This window comes from Macrobrachium nipponense, chromosome 37 (genome assembly GCF_015104395.2).
Source record: "Macrobrachium nipponense isolate FS-2020 chromosome 37, ASM1510439v2, whole genome shotgun sequence".
NCBI classification, from domain to species: domain Eukaryota; kingdom Metazoa; phylum Arthropoda; class Malacostraca; order Decapoda; family Palaemonidae; genus Macrobrachium; species Macrobrachium nipponense.
This window is the reverse complement of record NC_061097.1, coordinates 35,780,055-35,803,229: the sequence shown is the minus strand read 5'-3', so window position 1 is coordinate 35,803,229 and position 23,175 is coordinate 35,780,055. Positions and strand designations below refer to the sequence as shown.

The following is a 23,175-nucleotide window of genomic DNA, read 5'->3' as shown; positions in this document are numbered from 1 at the left end:
GTGTTTGGGTCACCTATTTTATCCTGCGTGCGTGCGCTCTTGCTTTGTAGCGCGTATGTCTTCTCCCAGGTGACAGTGTAAGGGTTTGATCCCGAGTAAAGACGTAGAAGTTATTCCGTCCTCAAGAACAAAAACAACAAAAAAGATAGGGAAAGAAATTTGGATGTCTTTCAGAATCAAAAAATCAAAAAAAAAAAGAATAAGGGGGGGGGGGGGAAAAAGGAAATTTTTGAAATTTTGGGGGTTTCTTCAAGGAGGGTTCATTGTAAATAATAACTAGGCCTATCCCCTGCCGAGATCCAACGAGAGAGAGAGAGAGAGAGAGAGAGAGAGAGAGAGAGAGAGAGAGAGAGAGAGGTTCTGAGGGCATTTTGCTTTGCTTTGGCCTAGAGTAGTTCGGGACCTTGTGACGTCACGGACGGCGTTAAAGTTACCATCGTACATCTTTCGCAAAGTTGCCGATCTTTGATCCGAGAGGCATTAATCAACATTTACGTATCTGTTTTTTTTTACCGAAAGGATTATTAATAATTAGATCTGATTAATACATACGTTCATCGTCGTTTTCGTAACATATAAATCACGGGAAGTTGTACGCCCACTACAGGTGGGAGGGGCCAGCGATGATAGCGTCAGGATAGGTGTTCCATTGGGTGCCTGGGGTATCCCCCTATCATTCTCCCGGGGGTGTATCGGGGTGTTGGGGTGAGGGTCTTGGCTGAGTAAACTCTCTCTCTCTCTCTCTCTCCCTCTCGGCTCCTCCTCACCTCGTCCCGTCCCACCACCGCGACTCGGCTCTCTCTCTCCTCCTCAGTCCTCACTAGTGCGCTAGGAACTAGTGAGGGAGGTGGAGGTGTATGTGTATGTGCGTGCGTCGACGTTTGTTTGTTTGTGAGGGCGTAACGAGGAGTCCCCCTGAGAGTTGAAGGAAAATCCCTAGATTTTTTTTATAAACAAATTTTCCCCCCCGAAGGAGGATTCGAAGCAGCACCACCATGATGGCAGAGTCCCACACCACCAAGTCCGAGATCTCGACCACGACGGTGACCACGACGTCGCCGACGTACTCCTCCCCGCAGAAGACGTCGGGCATCTCCTTCTCCATTCAGTACTTCAAGACGGGGCCGGGCATCGTCAAGATTATTGAATTGGTGAGTATTATTGTGTCCTTTTCGAGACACGCCCACCTCCTCTAGGTTCCGAACCTTTTTTTGAAGGTTCGAGACTCACTCCCTAGGACGTTTCGGTTCGATTCGGTTTCGAATCGGTGCTTGATTGAGGGATTTCAACGCGCAGGTTATTATTATTTTTTTTTTAATGTCGATTTTGTCATATTTTATCATTTTTTTCGGGGTCTAGGGGGTGGGTTCGGGGGAGAAGGAGTTAATTTAGGACAGAATTAGAAGAGTTATGAAGTTTAGCGTAAAGTTGTCATAAAATAAAGGTGATGATTAAGTAGAGGTGATGCTTAGTAATTGCGTGTTAGTATTACGCCTCACAAGCACAGGATCTCTCTCTCTCTCTCTCTCTCTCTCTCTCTCTCTCTCTCTCTCTCTCAACATCAGCTTTACATTTTTTATCACAGAGAAAAGTTATTCCCAGTTCCACTTCATTTATATATTAATTACTTTTTTTAATTGGCATAGGCCTAGTAAAAGGTAACTTAAAATTCCTAATAGGCCTAGGCGTGATATACTACCTATTAAAGCGAGAAGATTGGTATAAGTGGGTTAATTTCGTTACATTTTTACCAACGGAATCATTACTTATGAATTTTTATAGATTATTTTATTTTGCCAAAGTTATGTAATTTAACTAAATTCGAGATGAAACAGAAAAAAAAGGCGAAAAGGTATAACTTTTAAATCCAAGTTTACTCTTGATTTCTAGTACCTGCATTTTTTTTCCTCGTCGGCTCTCTGGGCATCTCTGGTTGCTACCCGTCGTGATCATGCCCCATGCCCCGACCCTCATCATCACGGGCACCGGGGTATATGTGTGTAAATATTTGATTGATGTTATTTCAACCGCTTTCGCAATGGAATGGAGTCTGATATGGCGGCTATGTGATGTCATTTGCTATTTGGTTTAGAATTTCAGGACTGCCTCTCTCTCTCTCTCTCTCTCTCTCTCTCTCTCTCTCTCTCTCATATCAATTTTCAACTCATCGAAATGGGTAATTTATTAGGTATGTAAGATCTGTTAGGTAAAATCTCTCTCTCTCTCTCTCTCTCTCTCTCTTCTCTCTCTCTCTCTCTCTCTCGATTTACAAGGTGAATATAAACGTGTTGTTAGTATCAAGTATATCAAGTATAACCTCAGAGCTTTAGGAGACAGAGAGAGAGAGAGAGAGAGAGAGAGAGAGAGAGAGAGAGAGAGAGAATTGGCCATCTTAGCCATACCGGCTCCAGGCTATTTTCAGATGTCACCGCCAACAACCTCAGTCGTTCATTTTTCTTTTATGCCATTTTTAGTACCATCTCAAGTCCGCATTTTTTTTTTTTTTTTTTTTTTTATCTTTTCGTCAGCGTATATTTATAAAGGTTTATTCGCTAAGTGGTTTTAGAGAGTTATTTACTTATACAAGTGTGTATAAAAGTATTTAAGTTTATCCGAAAAGGTGTACAGCATTATATTATGGCTGTTGATATACTTTTTTGAAAAGTAAGCTAGATACCTATACGCATAAGTAAGAGATGAATGCTCGTATACGGTTGTGTTTGTGTTCATACACCTTTTATATGTGTATTACTACATTATCGTATATTCACAGGCTTAATATCTGTATTATTTATGTACGTATGTAGCATGATATAATATACTCTCTATTTAAGGAATATTCCATATTCTCAAGAACAACTAAGAAACTGTTCTCTGAAATGTGAAAAATCCTTGAAATGTGTTTATGATGTCAGCCATTTTTAAAATTCTTTTCTATTCTGTTGGTTAAATCTGCTAGATAAACCGAGCTAGCCTATATATTCGGCCTACGTCAGGCTATAGGTGTCTTAGAATTTCGTAGGCCTATGTGGGTTATTGTCATGTCTTTGAACATTTGTGGGTGGCGAATTATAGCCCTTTATGTTTGATTGCTGTGACGAATTAGGCCTATTTGTGTGATTGTTGTGACGAATTAGGACTATTTGCGTGATTGCTCTGACGAATTAGGCCTATATCTCTGACTGCTGTAACAGAATGCTTTTGTGGGGTCGCTCTAGCGAATTGGGCCTATATATGTGTGTGATTGCTGTAACAGAAGGATTTTGTGTATTGCCCAGACTTCGTAGGCCTTAATATATGACTGTTTTACAGGAAATGTTTAGGCCTGTATCTCTGATTCATTTTGGTTCAGTAGGCTTATGTGTGTGTGACTGCTGTTGAACGGTTGAATATCTGAGCAAACTCTCTAGAGTGTAAGAATTTTTCGAGGCATGTGTGGTTTCTGACGCTCTAGGCCTATCTATATTGATGCATTTTTTTTTTTTTTACACTATATTACTTTTTGTGCTACTTCTTCACTACGTAGGCATATGGAGGCAATTTCTGCTACTGTAACCTCTGTAATTGGTGATTCCTGTTTATAGACCTATGTTTTAGGCCTCTGTTATGATTCCTGTGCCGTGTAAACCTATTTACTCAATTCATGTATTGTATAGATTCCAGTGGCTCCTATGTCTCTTGAAATTTCTTGCGCCATAGAGGCCTATGTGTGTAATTTACCTTTATTATAAGGTAACCTAGGTAACAGGGTGATACTTCTGTTGCTTAGGCCTATTTGGGTCACTTCACTGTTTAGAGTTGTGTAGACGACTCCTCTGCTGCGTAGGCCTACTAAGTTGATCACTGTCTCGGTGTTTGTGTGACAGGTTCAGTACGTCTAGACGAGTAGGTCTACCCACTGACGCAAATGCCCACGGAAGTGTCTAGGGCTAGTTAACCGGAAGGGACTTTTAGGCTTATGTTTTAGGTGCCCCGGTTGTTTTGACTACAGGACTTGGAGAGAGAGAGAGAGAGAGACGCAATTTGTCACCCTCGTAGAAATGGAATTAAATTTTCTTGAGCCCTGTAACACTAGCTATGGATTCCAAAAATATTATCCGCGATGCCTCACGAATACCTCTGCACATACCACTCTCTCTCTCTCCCTCTCTCTCTCTCTCTCTCTCTCTCTCTCTCTCTCTGCGTGTGTGTGTTGTGACATTTCGAACGAAGACCTCATGGTTGGTAAACCTTTTATTTCCGTCTGTTATTGCCTTTTGTTAGAGTGCTCTTCGTAGGTGGTAGGCCTAAGTTACGCGGGCAAGTTTCTGTCGAAATTGCAGTCATTTTAATTGATAAAATGGTAATGGGTTTCTTCATTTTGGCCTGAGAGCCTACCAGAATGAGTGATATTCACATTAATGTGATGTTTGTGGTGAAAATGTTTGCGTAAAACGATGGGTATAATGATGTTTTGTGACGTCATTGAGGTTAGGCCTAGTCCTAGAAGAGACGTCACAATTCGTATACAAGATGTACATATTAACACCTAACTTTCTTTGGTTATAAAACTTTCTATAGGAAGGGTATTAACATTATTTGGGAGTTGCCCTTGCCGTCGACCTCCTATTAAGACCGAATGAGAATGATTTTAAGACTTCTTTGGCCAAGGTAGCAACTTTAGCTGTGTGTGCGTTTGTAAGTGTGTGGAGGTCTTAGCTCTTGTTGGCACCCGTAAGTGAAGTCTCTCTCTCTCTCTCTCTCTCTCTCTCTCTCTCTCTCTCTCTCTCTCTCTTCTTGCTTTGTCGCTCTGCTGTGGGGCCCCCCTGAGCCTCCGATCATGTTACCTCTCTCTCTCTCTCTGCACAGTCTTTATCATTCCCTACATCTCTCTTCCGCCATATTAATCTCTCTTTCTCTCTCTGTCTCTCTTTCTGTGCTCCGTTATATAGTCCCATAATCCCTCGTGTGTCACTCTTACCTCGACATTTGGTTAACTGGCGTGAATAAGTTCTTCCGTTTGTGAATGTTAGTGTTTTTGTGCATGTGTTCATCTCACTTTCGTGGACGTGTGTTTGTGCATGGTAACTGCTTGTGTATGTAATTGTTTGAGCGTTTGTGCAATGTTGTATTTGTTAATGCTCGGGTTTGTGTGTGCGTTTTTGTCAGTGTACTGTATATGCGTAATAGAAGCAATATTTGTTTATGTATAGAATTGACTGCATGTATATTTCAGTGTTTGTTCATGCAGTAATGAATACACTTGTTTACGAAAAGAATTAGTATACTTATGTTTGTGTCTGTTTGTTTGTGTGTGTGTGTGTGTGTAGCAAACCCCTCTGATTATCTTGTCATAAGTATTCGACTCAGATTAGCACCATGTAAATCTTGGCGTCTTCCAAACGTATTTACGACACATAGGCCTATCGACGCGAGACTATTAAAACTAAGTCTCAGATTAATGCTTCAAAATTGTTCTCGTCTTGCCAGTGTAATAAAGTTTTATGATATGAGCTTAAGATTAAATAAATGATTTTTTTTATCATTATAGGCCTAGCATTTGAGCAAGGGGTCAGTTGTTCAACCGGCACTCTAATGGTTCAAGCGACGTGTCACACTTTCGGTACTTTCACCGAATTATTGAGGCTGAGAGAGAGAGAGAGAGAGAGAGAGAGAGAGAGAGAGAGAGAGCTTGTAGCTAAATAACTGTAACAGTTAAGACTATATCACTAAGCCTATACGTAGCCTTTGGATCATAGATCTATATGTTTAGTAACCGGAAAAATGACATTTTATGATTGTTACGAATACGATTGGTCAAAGAATCGTAGAAATACAACAGAAGGAAGAGAGAGAGAAGAGAGAGAGCGAGATGATAGAGAGAGAAGATAGAGAGAGTTGTGTTGGCGTGCGTAGTATTCAGAACTGTATCTGATAACGGCTCAACTTTTCTTCCGAAAACTAGAGTTCAGTTTTTTTAGATGAAACTTTTTCTCTCTCTCTCTCTCTCTCTCTCCTCTCTCTCTCTCTGAGAAATGGGGCATCAGTGCCCAGCCGCCTTTTAAAAAGAAAGTTAAGTGTATTCCTTCTAAGGGCATGAAAGAGTATCTTTAAGCGTTGGGCATTCATCTTGATTGGCCTGACTGGGCGTGAATTGGGTACATATGGGAGGGGATCGGTTGCATGGGCAGTGGGGTTAATTTTCTCTCTTTTATTGCCCAGAACCCATTAGTTTTGTTTAGTTATGTATTATTTTAAGTTGTAAGGCTTTTGGTATAATAATAATGAATTAATAATAATAATCAATTAATAATAATAATAATCAATAATAATATTTTTTTGTTTTATTGCAAAATAGTGGCTATAATTCATCAAAGAATTGATTTTGTACAATATTTCTTTTCAATTCTCCTTCTGATTTTTCTTTCTTGGCACCGCTGGTATTATAAAGCAAGCTGTCCAATGTTTGCCATCGTTGCTGTAGGGTCGTTGCAACGGAAATTTCGGGCGGGCTGGATGTTATCAACAAGCAAAACTGGTTATCAGGGACCAGGCTGGGGTCCGTCAACAGGTAATACCAGGTGGGTTTTACGTAGATCGGGAACAGGCCGTAGTCGTCAGGGGTCTATCCGGTATTTCTTGTTATTTCTTCTTTTCTGGTTTTTTCAAGGCGTCTACATGTTTCGGCCCACCATCGTTTTGGCCATCTTCGGGACGGGATCGCTGAGTGCAAATGGTTCCCTTGTATCCGTAGTATTCACGCTATTTGTTGCATTCTGTTTGGCTTGAAGAAACGGGTTGACACTCACATTTTCATTGGCAATAACCTGTGACGTCACGAGGCGATGTCCATCAGGGGGCCCCTTGCTTGCTTTGGTTGGCTGTCCTCTTCCGTGGGCGGAGCCTCCATCCTTATTGGTGATGGTGGAGGTCCCCTCGAAAGGGCGTGCTGACCAGGTCGTCCTCAGGGCGAAGAGCTTTGTGAGCTGCGATCACCCTCAGGGTTTGTACTAGGGAATGTCCTCAGGATGAAAAAAAATAGCTAATGCGTTCCTATCATCCTCAGGATCCCTCTGGTGCGATGGATCCGTTTGTGGTGGCGGTGTGTCCTGCTGCTCTCCTGACAGGCAAGGACTGCCCCATAATAAAAGAATCCTACGCAGCGACCATCGTCGGTAACTTTCGAGGTTTCATCGCCCAGGCCAGCCCCGATTCTACGTCGTTTAGCGAATCCTTAGAAGCGCTGCACATCGGGAGGGAGAAGCCCAGTTTGTAAAAAACATCACACAGGAGACCTTCCTCCTCCCCCACCGCCGGTCAAGGAGAGCAGCAAGAACACCGCCCCAGCAACGACCATCGCACCGCAGGAGGGATCCTGGAGGATGGATAGAAGCATTAGCTCTCATCCTGAGGACCGTCCCATAGTAACCCTCCCTGTGGGTGATTCGCAGCTCAAGCTCTCGCCCTGATGGACGACCTGGTTAGCTCGCCCGCTTCTAGGGGACCTCCCCACCATCACCGCAATAAGGATGAGGCTCCGCCCACGAAGAGGACAGCCAACCATCAACGGGCCCCCACCTGATGACATTCGCTCGTGAACGTCACAGGGTATTGCCCAATGAAAAGGTGAGGTACCCTTTCCGTTCTTCAAGCCAACCGTCAATGCAATAAATATGCGTGAACAATACATCTGGACACAGACCATTGCACTCAGATCCGATCCCGTTCCCGAAGATGGCCGGAAAGGGCGAGGTGGCCGAAAACGTGTAAGACACGCCTTGAAAACCACAGAAAAGAAGAAATAACAAGAAATACCGGATAGACCCCTGACGACTGACGGTCCTGTTTCCCTAAAACCCCCCAGGATCTACGAAACCCCCACCTGTATACCTTGTTGACGACCCCAGCCTGTCCCGTGATAACCCAGTTTTGTGGCTTTTGATAACACCAGCCCAGCCCGAAATTTCCCGTTGACCGACCTACAAGCACGATGAACATTGGGAACAGCTGCTTTATAACTACCATTCGTGCCAGAAAAGAAAAATCATAAGGAGAATTGAAAGAACTTGTTGTAATCAAAATCAATTCTGTGAATTCTGCCCATTATTTTCAATAAAACTTGTTTGAAAGAAGGTTCTGTTTCCAAGCGTACACAAATAATAATAATAATAATAGTTAAACAAAGAGAAGAACAAGATATACCCATTGAAGGTCTCCCTATTATCAATGGGGTACATGGGGCATTGACCCCCTAAGTGGAGACACCTGGGTCTCATTTGGCTACGTTTGGCCCTCCCCGCCCCCGCCCCCCCACAAAACCCAAGGAATATTTGTTTTTAGGCAAAAATACAAATTATATATATATTAAGATATATATATTATTATATTATATATATATATATTTATTTGCATATAATTATAAGCATGTGTGGTTAAAGTTTTAATGAGGTTTTTGGCATCCCAAAAATTTAAAGCGAATTTAAACTTTATTTCAGTTTATTTTGTTAATAAAGAAAAAAACTACAATTCCGAAGTCTATTAGACCTATTGTATGTTTACAGCCATGGATCTGCTTGTTCATTTATTTTGTTTACTTGGTAACGTTTTATGACATTCCTGAAATAACAAAATAATAATAAAAAACATTAATTTTTGCATAATCTCAAATTCCTTTGTAGATAATCTCTCATTCATTAATTTTTAAAATTTAACAAATTTTTTAATTTTTTCAAACTCGCACACCGCTTGGCATAAAGAAGTGTTTTACCATTAAAACACGGTCGACTTTTTTTTATGGAGGGGTTTGGTTTGGGACGAGTGTAAACGGAGGAGGAAGCAAAAGACTGGTAGTAGTTATAAAGGAGGGTTACTTCTGCTAGGGGGAGGGGTATTTTTGGCTTTGTGAGCAGCGGTGAAGAGGTAAGGTAGGGTAGGGGGTTCACGGTGGGGGGGGGGGTGGGGGGGGCACGTCCCAGGAGGGAGTATTTGGTGGGGGGGTTAGAATCGTCCAACAAGCGTTTATTTCCTTGTCTGGGAGCATTCGGTGTTGCCGCGAGTCATCCCCGTTAAAAAAAAAACAAAAGGCCGCTCAATTTTAAATTGTTTGCTGTTTTCAACGTATCAGTGCTGACCTTGTACTGTCTTTTATTTATTTATTTTTTTTTTTATTTTTTTTTTTAACGACAATCGTAGATTATTCAGAATTTCTTTCTACATTTGGATAATAGTGCTCATGAATGTATAATATCATGCTCTTTTGTTACGTTTCTTGCCTCAATAGAACTATGTAAAAAAAAAGGCGAGGTGGTCCGTTCCAGTAGTCATCGTTCTTACGTGACTTGTTTTCCGTCCCCCACGACTTCCGTTGTTTCTTTTTTTAGTAACTAATACGGGACTTGTTTTTTCCCTAACGCCCTTTTGTCTTTCATTATATATATATATATATCTATATATATTATAATATAATATATATATATATATATATAATTCTATTCTCATCAACCCGTTTTATTTTCGTCGTAAAATCCTTTTGCATATATCTTTATCGAATTCCTCTTTCAACTATATTTCCTTTCTACGTCTTTTTGTTCAGCGTCTGACTGACCTCCTTCGTGACCTTGGCTGAGGTCGAGCGGGAAAAGAAAACAAGTTCACGAGTTCGACATTGTAGGTCGAGTGTCGACCTCGCAATACCTTTGCGCCTGTGATAATAATAATAAATAACTAATAATCAAATAATAATAATATGGTTTAGTTTTATTATTTTTCTATTGGTCTGTAAATAATTTTTGTTTTTAATAGTAATATTACTGTGATTCTTAGCATGATATCATAAGGGGGGGGGTTACAAAAGGTGTAATAATAATAATAATAATAATAATAATAATAATAATGAATCAATAATAATAATAAGATAATAATAATAATGGTTATGGTTAGTTTTATTCTTTTTATATTGTCCTTAAATAAATTTTTGTCCAATAAGATATATTACTGTGATTCTTAGCATAATTATCATCAAGTAAGAGATAATAAGTAATAAGAATAATAATAATAAAAATAAAATAAAATAAAGTGAACTAATAATAATTAATAATAATAATAAAAATAATAAAAATAATAATGTTAAGATTATTTTGTATGTAGTTTGCCCATAAACTCAAAATTTATTACGATCTTGTTCTTAGTTATTCTTAGTATAATATCCTAAATAAGTAATATGGAGAACCTTGCAATGGGCCCCCTCCGGTTCGATATTGTTGACCTCATAAATAACAATTTAGGTAAATTTAGTGACATCGCGTGCTGGCAAATAGCCGTTAGTATTGAATACCTGTAAGCACTCTCTCTCTCTCTCTCTCTCTCGTCATCTCCTCTCTCTCGTCCTCTTCCCTCGTCTCTCTCTCTCTCGGTCCAAAAGGTAAATAAATTGAGTTGTTGTTGGTGAATAGGGTTTTTTATAACTTTTTTTTCGTTTTATGTTATACTTATTGTTGTAATAAAAATTGTGCATTGTGTTAGATTATGTAAATATATATGTTTATATGCATTAATATAGGTCTGTATTTATCTTTATATTGTATATATAAGTATATAGATACAAATATTTATTATACATATATACATAAATATTAACTATATATATATTCTAGCATCATATATGACTTTATTTTTATAATAAGTTCAAGTTGAAACAAAAGTGATAAAAACCGTATTAATTCATATCCGTCAATAAATTATCAATATTCTATATATATATATTATTATATATATATATCTATATATATATATATATATCATATTAGTAGACGGAGAGAGAGTAGGAGGAGAGGAGAGAGAGAGAGAGAGAGAGAGAGAGAGAGAGAGTATGAATATCTTCTTCCAGTCTTCCAGAACGCATAATAAAACATGCCACTGGAACAGCTGCATAAAACATAACATATTCCAAAACAGCATCTCCACTGTATCGGGGTCATCAACCTCAAGGTGTTTGTGTCCTTAGAAAGAAAAAAAATGTGAAAGTCTCCTAAAATGTTACGTGAAGAATGTGACGGTGCTTGTACGTCCTCGTCCATTGTGACTGGGGTTGAATCGAGTTGAAAATGTGACGGTTGATATTTGTTTTAAACCGTTATATTTAATTAAGTTTCAATGTGATTTAACGATTGACCATAACGTTCTGAAAAGCGGACGAGGAGATCCGTCTGTTCGTAGTCGAGTTGCCAAGTATTGTATTTTGATTTCGTGAACTTTTTAAAATTTAACTACTATTTTGTATCTGTTGCGATTAGAGACACTACTACACCTGTTCTTCCTCGTATCCGGGCTTTTATCTCGACACCCGTCGCTGCTGCTGCTGCTGCTGCTACTACTACACAGGTGTGTTTGCCTGTGTGTGTTAGTTGGGTGTTGCTAGTCGTCTGTCTCCGAGTGTGTACTTTCCCTCCCCAGTGGGGCGACCTCATTTAAATAATGGAATTTTCCTCACATCCTTTTCGATGTCTCTAACCATTCCTGCCTTCAGTTCTGCTAACTTCCTCCTCCTCCTTCCCCTCCCCCTCCTCCTCCTCTTCCTCCTCCTCCTCAGAACCTCAAGGAGGAGAAGAAGGAGAGAGAAAAGGGCTACTCCAATATCCTAATTTTGCTCTTTCTCTCAAACTTCATAGACTCAGTCACACACCTTGCCGTATCTTCTCATCCAGGCTGCTCTCTCTCTCTCTCTCTCTCTCTCTCTCTCTCTCTCTCTCTCTCCAATCCTTAAAATCCTACTCAAAGAAGAGACACGATTAGTGAAGTACTACTTTACCTCTCTCTCTCTCGTCTTCTCTCCTTATCTCTCTCCTCTCCCTCTGTTCTGTTATACTTGGTAGAACCTATCCTGAATAACTTCTTCTCGGATTTCATATACCTTCATCCCCCCCCCCCCTCCCCCCCCCTCCTTCCTCTCCTCTCTCTCTCTCTCTCTCTCTCTCTCAGCGGCGACTTTGTAGTCTAGTTTAGACGAGACAGAACAGAACCAGTCGTTGGACTTGAAAAATAAAAAAAAAAGCATATTTGACTAAAGATTAAAAGATGAAAAATTCAAAATATAAAGACACCATGAAATCTTCGAGTGGGACAGACCCATTCGTGACCTGGACGACAACTAGGAAATGTTACTCTGTCCAATGTTAAGGGTCACTGAAGGTCAGGGGAGGTCAGTGGCCCGCCCTTGCCTTTGGCCAACCTGTCAAACTAGGTGACATTTTATCCCAAGCAGTTGTTGTGGGCGAGACTGTTGAATCTGACTTGTGCTTAGGGAAGTAGACACAATATTTATTTGGGTAATTTTTCATTTTTATGTTTACATATAATTTTTTTTATTTTGTTTAGTTCGCCTAATTAAGGATTTTGGTTTATTTTGGTTTATTTTTTTTCGGGGGGGGTTGTTTGTTTCCGTTTTATTTAGACCATTTGTGTTTTTATTTAGGTTCGTAATATGATATATATTATTTTTTTAGTTATTTGTTAATTTGTTTAATGATATCATTTTTTTTCTCTTATTTATTTATTTTCATATTTTTTTAAAATTTACGTTTGTACGTTTATTGTTTGATTACACCTCGGGATTTAAGTTATGTCATGAAAATGTTGGATTAATTTAAATAATATTAACGTTAAATAATTTATAAAATTTTGAGAAGAGAGAGAGAGAGAGAGAGAGAGAGAGAGAGAGACTGTGATTCTTTTATTCATGTGGTGTCATGAAGACCATTCTCCATGTAGTTAGTTATTCCTTATGTGCGATGCACGATAATGTCTGATTTGGATTGCGTTGGAAGGTGACCAGTTCGTCAATTGACGTTCGATTTTAAGGTACCTTCTTTTATGCATTGTTTTTCTTTGTTTATGGGTAGATGGACAAAAATTCGAGGAGGTCAGCTAGTTGTGCGCATACCATAGGCTGTAATTTTCGTATTCATTCAATTTTTCACCCGTCTCCTTTAGAATTGTAAGAGATCATTGTGAATAAGATTGTAGCTTAAAAACCACCACAGGCGTATCTCAAAATATACCAGCTAGATTTGCATAGAAATTTAGAGAAATACGCTTGATCTTGTGGTCAGTTGTAGTATAAGATTTTGTAACAATTTATTGGGGAATTTTTCAAGTTATGAACAGACTTACAAATACGTAGAAACTTGAACTGACAGATTTTGTACACCAACTTCAGATTATGTTTGGGTTGAACGGTTTTGAGTTTTTCAACTATGGTCCAATCCTTTATATAGAATACTTTCAAGGGGGGGGGCCCCCCCCAAGTGGGCTTATGTTTTTCGTTTTCGGTAAACTGTGTATATAGCGTAGTAATGGAGGGAGAGACAAATAATAATAATAATAATAATAATAATAATAGTAATAATAATAATGATAATACTTATGTAATCAATAAACAATATTGCTTGACATTCGGTCAATAATTCCTTTGAATCAATTCACTAACAAGCAAAAATCCATCTCATACCTTTCTATGCCTCGCCTTCAACGCCTTCCTCCCTCCCCCCCCCCCCCCCACCCACCCGTACCCCCGTCCCCCAAGCCCCAAAGGAAAGGGATGGGCCTGCTATGAGGAATCTCTGATGTAGGCCGGCCTAATATTAAAGAGAAGTCATGCGCCTGAACCCATAACATGAACACTTTCCTAAGTGATTGCGAGGTTTGCTTTGGTAGAAAGTGGTCCCCCCTTTGGTAGGTTGTTTAAATTATAAGTGTTAAATACCGGTACTTATTGATTTACTTATGTTAATTATTTATTGCATTTGATTCATTTGATTATTTCTTTCATTTCATTTATTAACATTTATTTATTTCGTCATTCCGTTGAAACATTTCTTCTGAAAGAATTAAAATGTTAAAAGTGGTTCCTGTAATCCATATTTCTTTTTGTGTAATAATAATCTAATAATAATTAATAATAATGAAATAACTAATAATAATAATAATAATTAATTTTGTTATTATCATCATTATTTCTACGCATCCCAACATTCTAGATGCAGAAGTTTGATTGATGTACGAATTATCTGGCGTTGTTCTGAAGAGTATGTCTCTCTCTCTCTCTCTCTCTCTCTCTCTCCTTCTCTCTCCTCAATGTATTTAGCCAAAAAGAATTTTCAAACATATGTATTTAAACGATTCATTATTTTGCCTCTTCTTTCTCTCTCTCTCTCCTCTCTCTCTCTTTTCTTTTATAGCCAATCAAATAACCAAACGTGTTTTATAAAACGTTTCATTTCTTTGCTTTCAGGTAGAAAATTGTCCTTGATTACAAATTCTGCGCCTCCAATGGCGTGATCGGTATGGTGTTGGCGTGCCCCCACCTTCGTTGGTCGCGAGTTTCGATTCTCGGGCATTCCCATTGAGGAGTGATAGATGTGTATTAATGGTGATAGAAGTTTCATCACTCTCGACGTGGGTTCCAGGAAGTTCACCGTAAAAGCCGTTGGTTCCCGTTGCTGAATAACCAGATATTGGTTCCATGCGAACTAACCCACCATATAAAACAAACAAAAACAAAACTGGCAGAAAGCGTTTTTATCAAAAACTTTGTTTTATCAAAAAATTCTCTCATCTTAAAAAACAAAGATAAATAAAAAGTTTTCTTGGCTACAAACATCATTTCTCCTAATGATCTCGTCCCATTTAGATACAGAGACAAGGAACCGGACGGAGCGTGAGTAGATTTCATAAATGGTAATGATGATAATAAAAGGTTTCGTTCAGTAAGTCATCAGGACGGATTGACCAAGATGGCGACTTTGACCGTTTGTCACTTTACATGTGTGGGACATTTTCGGGGATGGGTGGCCCATTTTGTTTTTTTCTTTATAGAGGTTTACCATTTATAAAAAACCAATAATGCCCATTCTTTTTTTATTTTGAGAGGTACTGCCATTTTGGTTTCTTTGAGGGTTTGCTTGCCACTTTGTTTTTCGAGGGGAGCTGCCATTTTGTTTTTTTCGGGTTGCTGCCATTTTGCTTTTTTTTTTTTTTAGGTGTGCTGCTATTTTTATTTTTGAGGGGTGCTGCCATTTTTTTTATAGGGTGCCTGCCAATTTTTGTTTTTTTAAAGGGTGCCTGGCCATTTGTTTTTGAGGGGTTGCTGCCCATTTTGTTTTTTTTTGAGGGTGCTGGCCGATTTTTGAGTTTGGAGGGTGCTGCTATTTTTGTTTTTTGATTTTTAATTGGTTTTTACGTAGTGCTTCCATTCTGTTTTCAATTTTTTTGTGATGGGTGCTGCCATTTTGATTTTTGAGGGGTGCTACCATTTTGTTTGAATATTTTGGGAGGTTGGTGCCATTTTGTCTCTAGGGGTGCTGCCATTTTGTTTGTTTTTTTAACGGGCGCTGCCATTTTTGGGGGTTAGAGGCTTGTGGCCTTTTATTTTTTTCTCTTTTATTTTTTCATGTTTGTTCCAGTGGCCACCTGGTAGTTCACGAACTCAAGAGTCAACTAGTTTAATCAGTCATAGATGCTTTTCACATCCAAGTGGCAAGTTTGTCTTGCTTTCTTCTGTGTTCCCTGAATAATTGGATTTTCTTAATTTAATCCTCTTTCTTAAGTTAAAAAGATAATATCATCCTCTATTATTCATTATAATGATTACCCATTTCTTCTTAGTATTATTAATATTATATATTGGCAGCAGTAGTATTATTAAAACAACAGCAGACGTTGTTTATCAGCCATTGTCTGTTGCAATGGGATTGTGTAGTTGCGTCTATTGTTGTTGTTGCTTAGAGAGGGAGTTGCATCACGCTTTTTTTGTTTGCGTAATCTGGATCCTGCTTTTTGTGTTGTGTTGCAATTTGGCTTAATTTAAGCTTCAATATATATATATATATATATCTATATAATATTATATATTATATATATATAATATATTTTATTATAGTAATTCTATCCGTATATATGTAATATATATGTAAGTTATTTCTGTAAAGTAGGTCACTGTGCTAAAACTTCAAAAGCTTAAGTTCTCGGCAGACCGCTGACGGCACTCAAAGGGAGACCGCCATTGGGCGCACGGCGCGATCGTAACGGGCGTATGCGTTCATGAGCGCAGGAAATACGGCTTGCAGACTTCATTTGTCCCTCTCTTTCTCCCACACCCACGCAACCTATTGAAATCACAAGACAAGAAGAATTAATAATCATAGTATCGCACACAACGAGACACTTTGAACCGTACCTCCATACTACCACTCCTAACTGCACATCACTCCAACAGGAAATTTACAGTTTTCCCCACACCTTTGTCCGACGCCCAAAAAAAAAACAAAAAAAACGCCGCAGGAAATAAGATGGAGACGAAAAACTGTATCCTTTTGGCCAACGTCCTCGCACTTCGTTTAGCTCCGTTCCCAAACAAACGAGGAGAGTGAGGAGAGAGAGAGAGAGTAGCGAGAGAAGCAGAGAGAGAGAGAGAAGAACTTACGGCGGTGGTTTTGGAAGCGTTGGCGTACGTGGTCTAGGTTTTAAATCTTATATCTTTTGTTTGCATCTTGGGATAGTCTAAATTTGCTGGTGTTGTAAGGGTTGAATTCTCTCTCTCTCTCTCTCTCCTCCTCCTCTGTCTCTCCCTCTCTCTTCTCTCCCTCATCCGGTCTCATCCTCTCTTCCCTCTATATAATATATATATATATATTAAATATATATTATATTTAACTATATTATATAATATATATCTATAATATCTATGCCTAAACTAGTACTATAGGTATACGCGCACATTCTTCACAGTCGTTCGCCACATTGCCGTTAATGATCACCGAACCGTCTCTGATTAACTCCACTTAGAATGCAACCAGCAGATTAGATTCAACCAGCAATAACTGGATGCGAGAGTGTAACTCGCATTCCCATTGGCCGATTGCACAACCCTCCTGGGGCCTTGTTACTGAAACATTACCTCCTCCGCCACCTCCTACCACCTACCTCCTCGATATTCAATATGTCAAACATCCTTCTGCCGTTCTTGAATGCTCATGATTGAAACCGGTTTCGAAGGGTCAGCCTATCCAGCGTTTATTCCATTTAATGCATTCATCTTTGTCGTTGTTTGAATTCGGGGGCCCGCCGTGGGGAGGAGGTAGCGTTTTAAAATGCTGGTTTTAAATCCAGTTTTATTTAAAAGTCCGCCGGCGGCTGCTGATGACATTCTGTGCCGAGGAGTGCTCGGGCGGGCGGGATGGGCCGCGAGCGAGCTAGGAAGGAGGCGTGGTGGGTGGTGACGTAGTAGTAGGGAACCCTCCAGGTGAGGGGTTGCCATGGCTGGATTATGCGTGTTTTGCCGTCTTGTTATTTGGACAATGAGGTGTTTTTAATGATTTGTTTTCCCTCGAACCTTTTCTATCAACAATTTGACCTTTAATTAAATCAGGTAAAGACTATTAAAGGATATTTTTAATGGCTAATACGCAACGCACAGGACAAAATTTCGTTTCATTACCCAACTGTGCAAGCTATGTCAATCTCATTCAACATGAACCCAGTGGGTTGGGCCTATATATATGTTACCGTATCTCCCAGCCTTTTAAATTTCAGGGTACTGTGGACAAAGCAGCGTTGGGCATTTCTACCTGTCGCGTCACGGCCTCCATTGTGCAACTGAAACCATCATCTTGTTCACAATGCAACGTCCGGTTTCAACTCTTTTCGTTCGATTGAGCGCCAACCGTTGGATGATAATTATGGAGGTCGTGTCCTTTACTCTCCTACGGGAAGAGCATTTTGAAAAGCCATATTTTAACCGCTTTGCAGACCTGTTGCTTTGTCCTTTGGCTACGTAAAACTACAGTTACTAAAGTGTTTTTTTTTTTTATTGATGATGAAGATATGAGTGGCAATATGCAAGCGGGGAATAATGATAAAAATAAAGTTGGAGCGTTAGGCCTATGTGTTGAAGTCACCAGAATTATGAAACGACAGCAGCGTCAAGTTTCTGTTTTAATCCATTTCCTTAAACAAAACAGCCATCATAACGAGGCACACTTACATTTATTAATTATTTGAACTCGAGGAAATGTCTAGCAAATTATATCATTCCCGAACTCAAACATTTAACGGTTATATGTTTAATATTTTGAGGTTTTGGTGTTACATCAGGACGGCACCGTCTTGAAACCGGTTGAAAGAGGTTTGTTGTGAACTCTTCAACTCCCATTGTGTGTTTGTGTGGTTCTATATCTGTTTGTCCGTTTGTTAACTGGATTCTAAAAGGATTCCTTTGGAATATTGTTTGTGGGATGGTCTAGTCTTGTAATACAAATATAATACAAGAGTAATAATGTTTAATAAGATGTAAAGTAAGTGCTATTTTTTTTTTATTAATGTGTAATTAAAGGAGTATTTATTTATTATTCTATTTATCTATTCATTTATGATGAGTACAGCAGGAATTGCTGAATTATTCGGGTACAGAATTTTAATGATTTTTCTTGCATAATTCTATCGCTTTGAAATACGATGTCCATTTAAATTAATGACATATCTACACTAGGTTTTATTTATTCTCTCTCTCTCTCTCTCTCTCATCATCTCATCATCTCTCGCATCTCTCTCTCTCTCCAAATCAAGAAATAGAGTCCTCGTGCTTTTGGAAAACACTGGCTGGCATTTTATTGGATTTTTATTTTTTAGTTTTTTATGTATCGTGTCTCAGTAGGCCTAGGTAGTGAATTAGGCAGTTGCTGCTTAGTCGACTGTCGTGGGTTGTTGCAGCCAGTGGATACGAGAACATAAATTATCAATTTTACCCAAAGAGAATTTATTTATGCTTAAGTCAACGGCTGTTTCAGCCACCAACTCAAGTTGAAACAGCTGTTGGTATATCAATAAATAAAATAGAGAGTATAACAGACATCTTTATTATTCCCTTCAAAAGATCAAAAGGAAGTGAGGAAAGTATTGCCTTGTGCCACAGTGTAAAAACAGAATTTTGCGCGTGTTTAGCTATGCCTTTAACTTACACACATGCGCACACGTGTTGCATATTTATGTTTGGGGGAAGTTTGTTCACATTGGCTCACCAATTCGTACAAACATCTTGTTAATTACGGCAGACTTTTCTCACTTGTTTGTGAAGGCGTTTGTGTGCTTAAGTTACAGTATGTTTGTTCTGATGAGGCGGTTATTGGTACGGAATTTCCTTCTCTCATCTCCTCTCCTCGAATCTCATTAACTCTCTTCTCTCTCTCCCTTCTCTTCGTCTCTCTCTTTCTGTTTAAGTGGTTAATTCTAGATCCATTGCCTGAACACTCAATTTTATAATGGACACCTGGTGCTCAGTCGAGTGTTGAGGGTCTCAGAAGAGAATATAGGCCTATATGATAGCTGTATCATTCGTCCTTTTTTTTTTGTTTTTTTTTTTTTTATTGTTTTTTTTTGCGTTTTTTTTTTTTAGTTTTTTTAACCATTTGATTTAATTTCCAGTACTGAAGTAATTGCGAATGTGGGTTATCTTTTGACATTTAAACGCGAAAATACCGTACCTCCTCCGTCCACGTATCAAACTTGTTCGATTAGCAGTTTTATAGTTGTTGGTATATCTATAATTATATATATAATATTATGATATATTATTATATATATATAATATATATATATACTTCGAATTTCATCTTATTTCTTGCAGTATTTCTATAACTTTTATCTAGGCCTACGAGTGTGGATTTGCCACCAAGGCCAACTTGTGTACTTCATGAAGTCCTTGCATGAAAGTTCCACGTTGTATGATGGTTGGACTGCATATTTTCTCCGTCTCTCATCTCTCTTTCCCCCCCGCCTTCTCTCATCTCCTCCCTCTTCCTCTCTAAAAGAAAATTAAACTGTCATCATGAATAACGATCTGGTGGTGGGTTCCCATAGAAGACCGCGGAAGACCCAGCAATCATTCTAAACTCAACATAACAGATACCACCCCGGTACCGTAAATGACTTTTAGAGAGGCATACGCCTAACCAAAAAAATGTTCAAGCCTACGTGTGGAATTATTGACCACATGCCTATTTTAATGTTATCTCTTAAGCACTAGGAGAAAGTGGGTTAGCCAGTCTCTCTCTCTCTCTCTCTCTCTCTCTCTCTCTCTCTCTCTCTCTCTTTTGCCGGTTATTGGTAAAGATTCTCTCTCTCATGATTTCGCAGTTAATGGTACACACACACACTCTCTCTTCTCTCTCTCTCTTCTATGATGTAGCAGTTATTGGTAGAGATTCTCTCTCTCTCTCTCCTAGGTAAAGATTCTCTCTCTCTCTCTCTCTCTCCTTCTCTCTGTCGTTATTGGTAAAAGATTCTCTCTCTCTTCTCCTCTCTCATCTCTCTCCTCTTCCTTGGTGGGGCCGAGGGTATTAAAAAGTGCCGAACTAAATACCCCCGTACCCTCCCTCTGAGGGGGGTCCATTTCTCTGCCCAAATACTCGCGCGTTCCGGGTCACGTGCCCGCCCCCCCCCCCCTTGCCATGGGAACAGATACGTGAATGTTACACGTTCCTGTATCAAGGTTCGAACACGAGTCAACTGTTCCCCATCCGGGAGATCGATCCCCTGCCTGGCACTGTGGAGTCGTGAATTAGGGAAAATTTTTTGTAATGAATATTTCTTCAACGTTCGTAGTCACACGCGCACAAACACGTACGACAAACGCGCGTGCACAAACACACAAACACACGCACACCTCTCTACCTCAGGAGGGACTGGCCGGTGTGGTGGTACCACGAGGTACAACGAGCGTCTAAAAACGGTACCTTGGTCCCGGGGTGTACCGGCTCTCATTTTATTTGCCCTTCGCTATGTGGTTCTGGAGGCTTGAAATAGCTCTCTCTCTCTCTCTCTCTCTCTCTCTCGTCTCTCTCTTCTCTCTCTCTCTCTCTTCTGTAGTGATAGAGTGGAGTTTATATATTGTTTGGGAGAGGTAAAAAATTATTATAATGTTAATAATAATAATAATAATAATAATAATAATAATAATTATATTATTATTATTATTATTATTATTATTATTATTATTTATAGGTACACTCGCTCCCCAATAATTATCCCTTTTAAATGAGTCATTGATATTCTACGATCAGGTATAAGTGCCAAGAACTCCCTCGGGAAGCTGAAAGAAATTAGGAGGGGGCTCAGGCCCCCCTCCTTTAACCTCCCGACACCCCTCCCTCCCTCCCTCCCTCCCTCTCCTCCTCGACCCCCTGCCAGGTCCTGTTGATAGATCCACGTGGGTGGGCGGGGGGGGGGGGGGGGGGGGGGGGGTTATTGGAGTAATGTTTCAGAATTGTAGTTTTATTTTTTCATGTTTTTTTTTTTTATTTTGAAGTTTAAGTTGTTTCTCAAGTGTTTATGAAGTTTGAGTGAAAAGAGAGGTTTAAGTTGGCACTTTATATCTTTTTGAGGAATTCTTTCAGATGTTTGAGTGAGAAGTGAGTTCGAAATCTTTGAAATGTAGTTTGAAATCTTCTGTTCCTAGCTTGAAATCTTCTATTCCTAGTTTGAAATCTTCTATTCCTAGTTTGAAATCCTCTATTCCTAGTTTGAAGTCTTCTATTCCTAGTTTGAAATCTTCTATTCCTAGTTTGAAATCTTCTATTCCTAGCTTGAACTCTTGTATTCCTAATTTGAAATCTTCTATTCTTAGTTTGAAATCTTGTATTCCTAGTTTGAAATCTTCTGTTGCTCCTTCAGTTCATTCTTCAAGATGTTGAAGTGGTATCTAATTAGGAGGAAAACTGTCATCAAACTTAATAGTTTAATTTAGTAGTCTGTTGTGCTTAATTAACTGAAGCACCTAAGGTCACCTCAGGTCATGTATTCTAGTTTCCTGACGCCAGGTGGGGTTGTATGTTAACCTGTGCTACTATTTATGACAGTTGGGTCATCTCAGGTCAGGCATTTAATTACCTGACCTCAGGTTGGTATATGTTACCCTGTGTCACTATTTGTGGCAGCTGGTCACTTATTTAATTACCCGACGCCAGGCAGGTATATGTGACCCTATGTTACTATATGTAGCATCTGGGTCATCGCAGGTTAGGCATTAAGTTAACTGACTCTGACTGGTTATAGGTTAAATTGTTGTGGCTTAAGTCTTATGACCTGGGGGTCAGCTCAGGTCAGGCATTTAATTACCTGAAACCAGGCAGGTATATGTCACCCTGTGTCACTATTAGTAATAGCGGGGTCATCTCAGGTCAGGCATTTAGTTAACTCACACCGGCTGGTTATATATTAACTTGTGGCTTTAATCTTACAACCTGGGTCAACTCAGGTCACGCCTAAAACTTGGATTTCATTGATTTAATATTTACGCTTTATTCCCTTCTTAAGAAGTATTGAGATTCTATTTTGTATTTGTTTTTGTTTATATATATAGAAATCTGTACATTGTAATTTTAATGTATTATACAGGGTGTCCATAAAGTCCCAGTACCATTCTGTGCAATAAATACTTGTAATGGTACTGGGACTTTATGGACACCCTGTATGTTATTTTTACTCCATTATTTTGAGTTTGTATAATATTTGTCATGTATATTCAGTTTAATATACTGTTTCTTTTCAATTGTATTTACGAAAAAGGTCGAATTGGTACTTGTGATACAGGAATAAATATAAACTCGACAAGCTATGATAACTATCATGACAATAATGAGACGAAACCTTTGGTCAGATTGGAAGACTAAAACCTAAATACTGTATTTGAAAACCGGTTTGTTCCTTTCTTGGAAAAAAAAAAACTTTTAAGTAGGAAAATGTAGTCGTTCTACCTTTTATGCTCATGTTTTAGACGATGCAGTTTCGGGGTCCATATTATAATATATATATATATACTATATATATATATATATATATATATATATATATATATATATATATATGCCACAGGTATTAGGCTTTCAATATTTAATTGATCTTACTATGCATCTACCCTGGCCAAGGGCTTGAATTTATTATGGCTTTGAGGATTGATATAGCAGAAACAAGATATATATATATATGTATATATATATATATATATAAAATTTTTTCATATATATACATATACACCAATATTATTCACCTTCTCGTAACCTCCCAAAACGCACAGACTTGTCAAGAAGAACCGCATTTAAAACCAGTTTCCTGCCGGCGAAGCGATGTTGTGGGTGTAAAGCAAGTCAA

At 38.9% G+C, this 23,175-nt stretch overlaps 1 protein-coding gene across 2 annotated transcripts in view; it reads left to right on the top strand.

The window, feature by feature from the left end:
- The first annotated feature begins 783 nt into the window (after positions 1-783).
- LOC135209125 (MARVEL domain-containing protein 1-like) overlaps positions 784-23,175 on the top strand; it is a 66,419-nt gene continuing 44,027 nt past the window's right edge. The window contains exon 1 of one of the 2 annotated variants that reach the window (XM_064241766.1): positions 784-1,151. In XM_064241766.1, coding sequence (XP_064097836.1) covers positions 996-1,151 — 156 coding nt within the window. In that variant the 5' untranslated portion in view covers positions 784-995. The remainder of the gene's footprint in view (positions 1,152-23,175) is intronic. The other variant, XM_064241767.1, reaches the window with a different exon arrangement.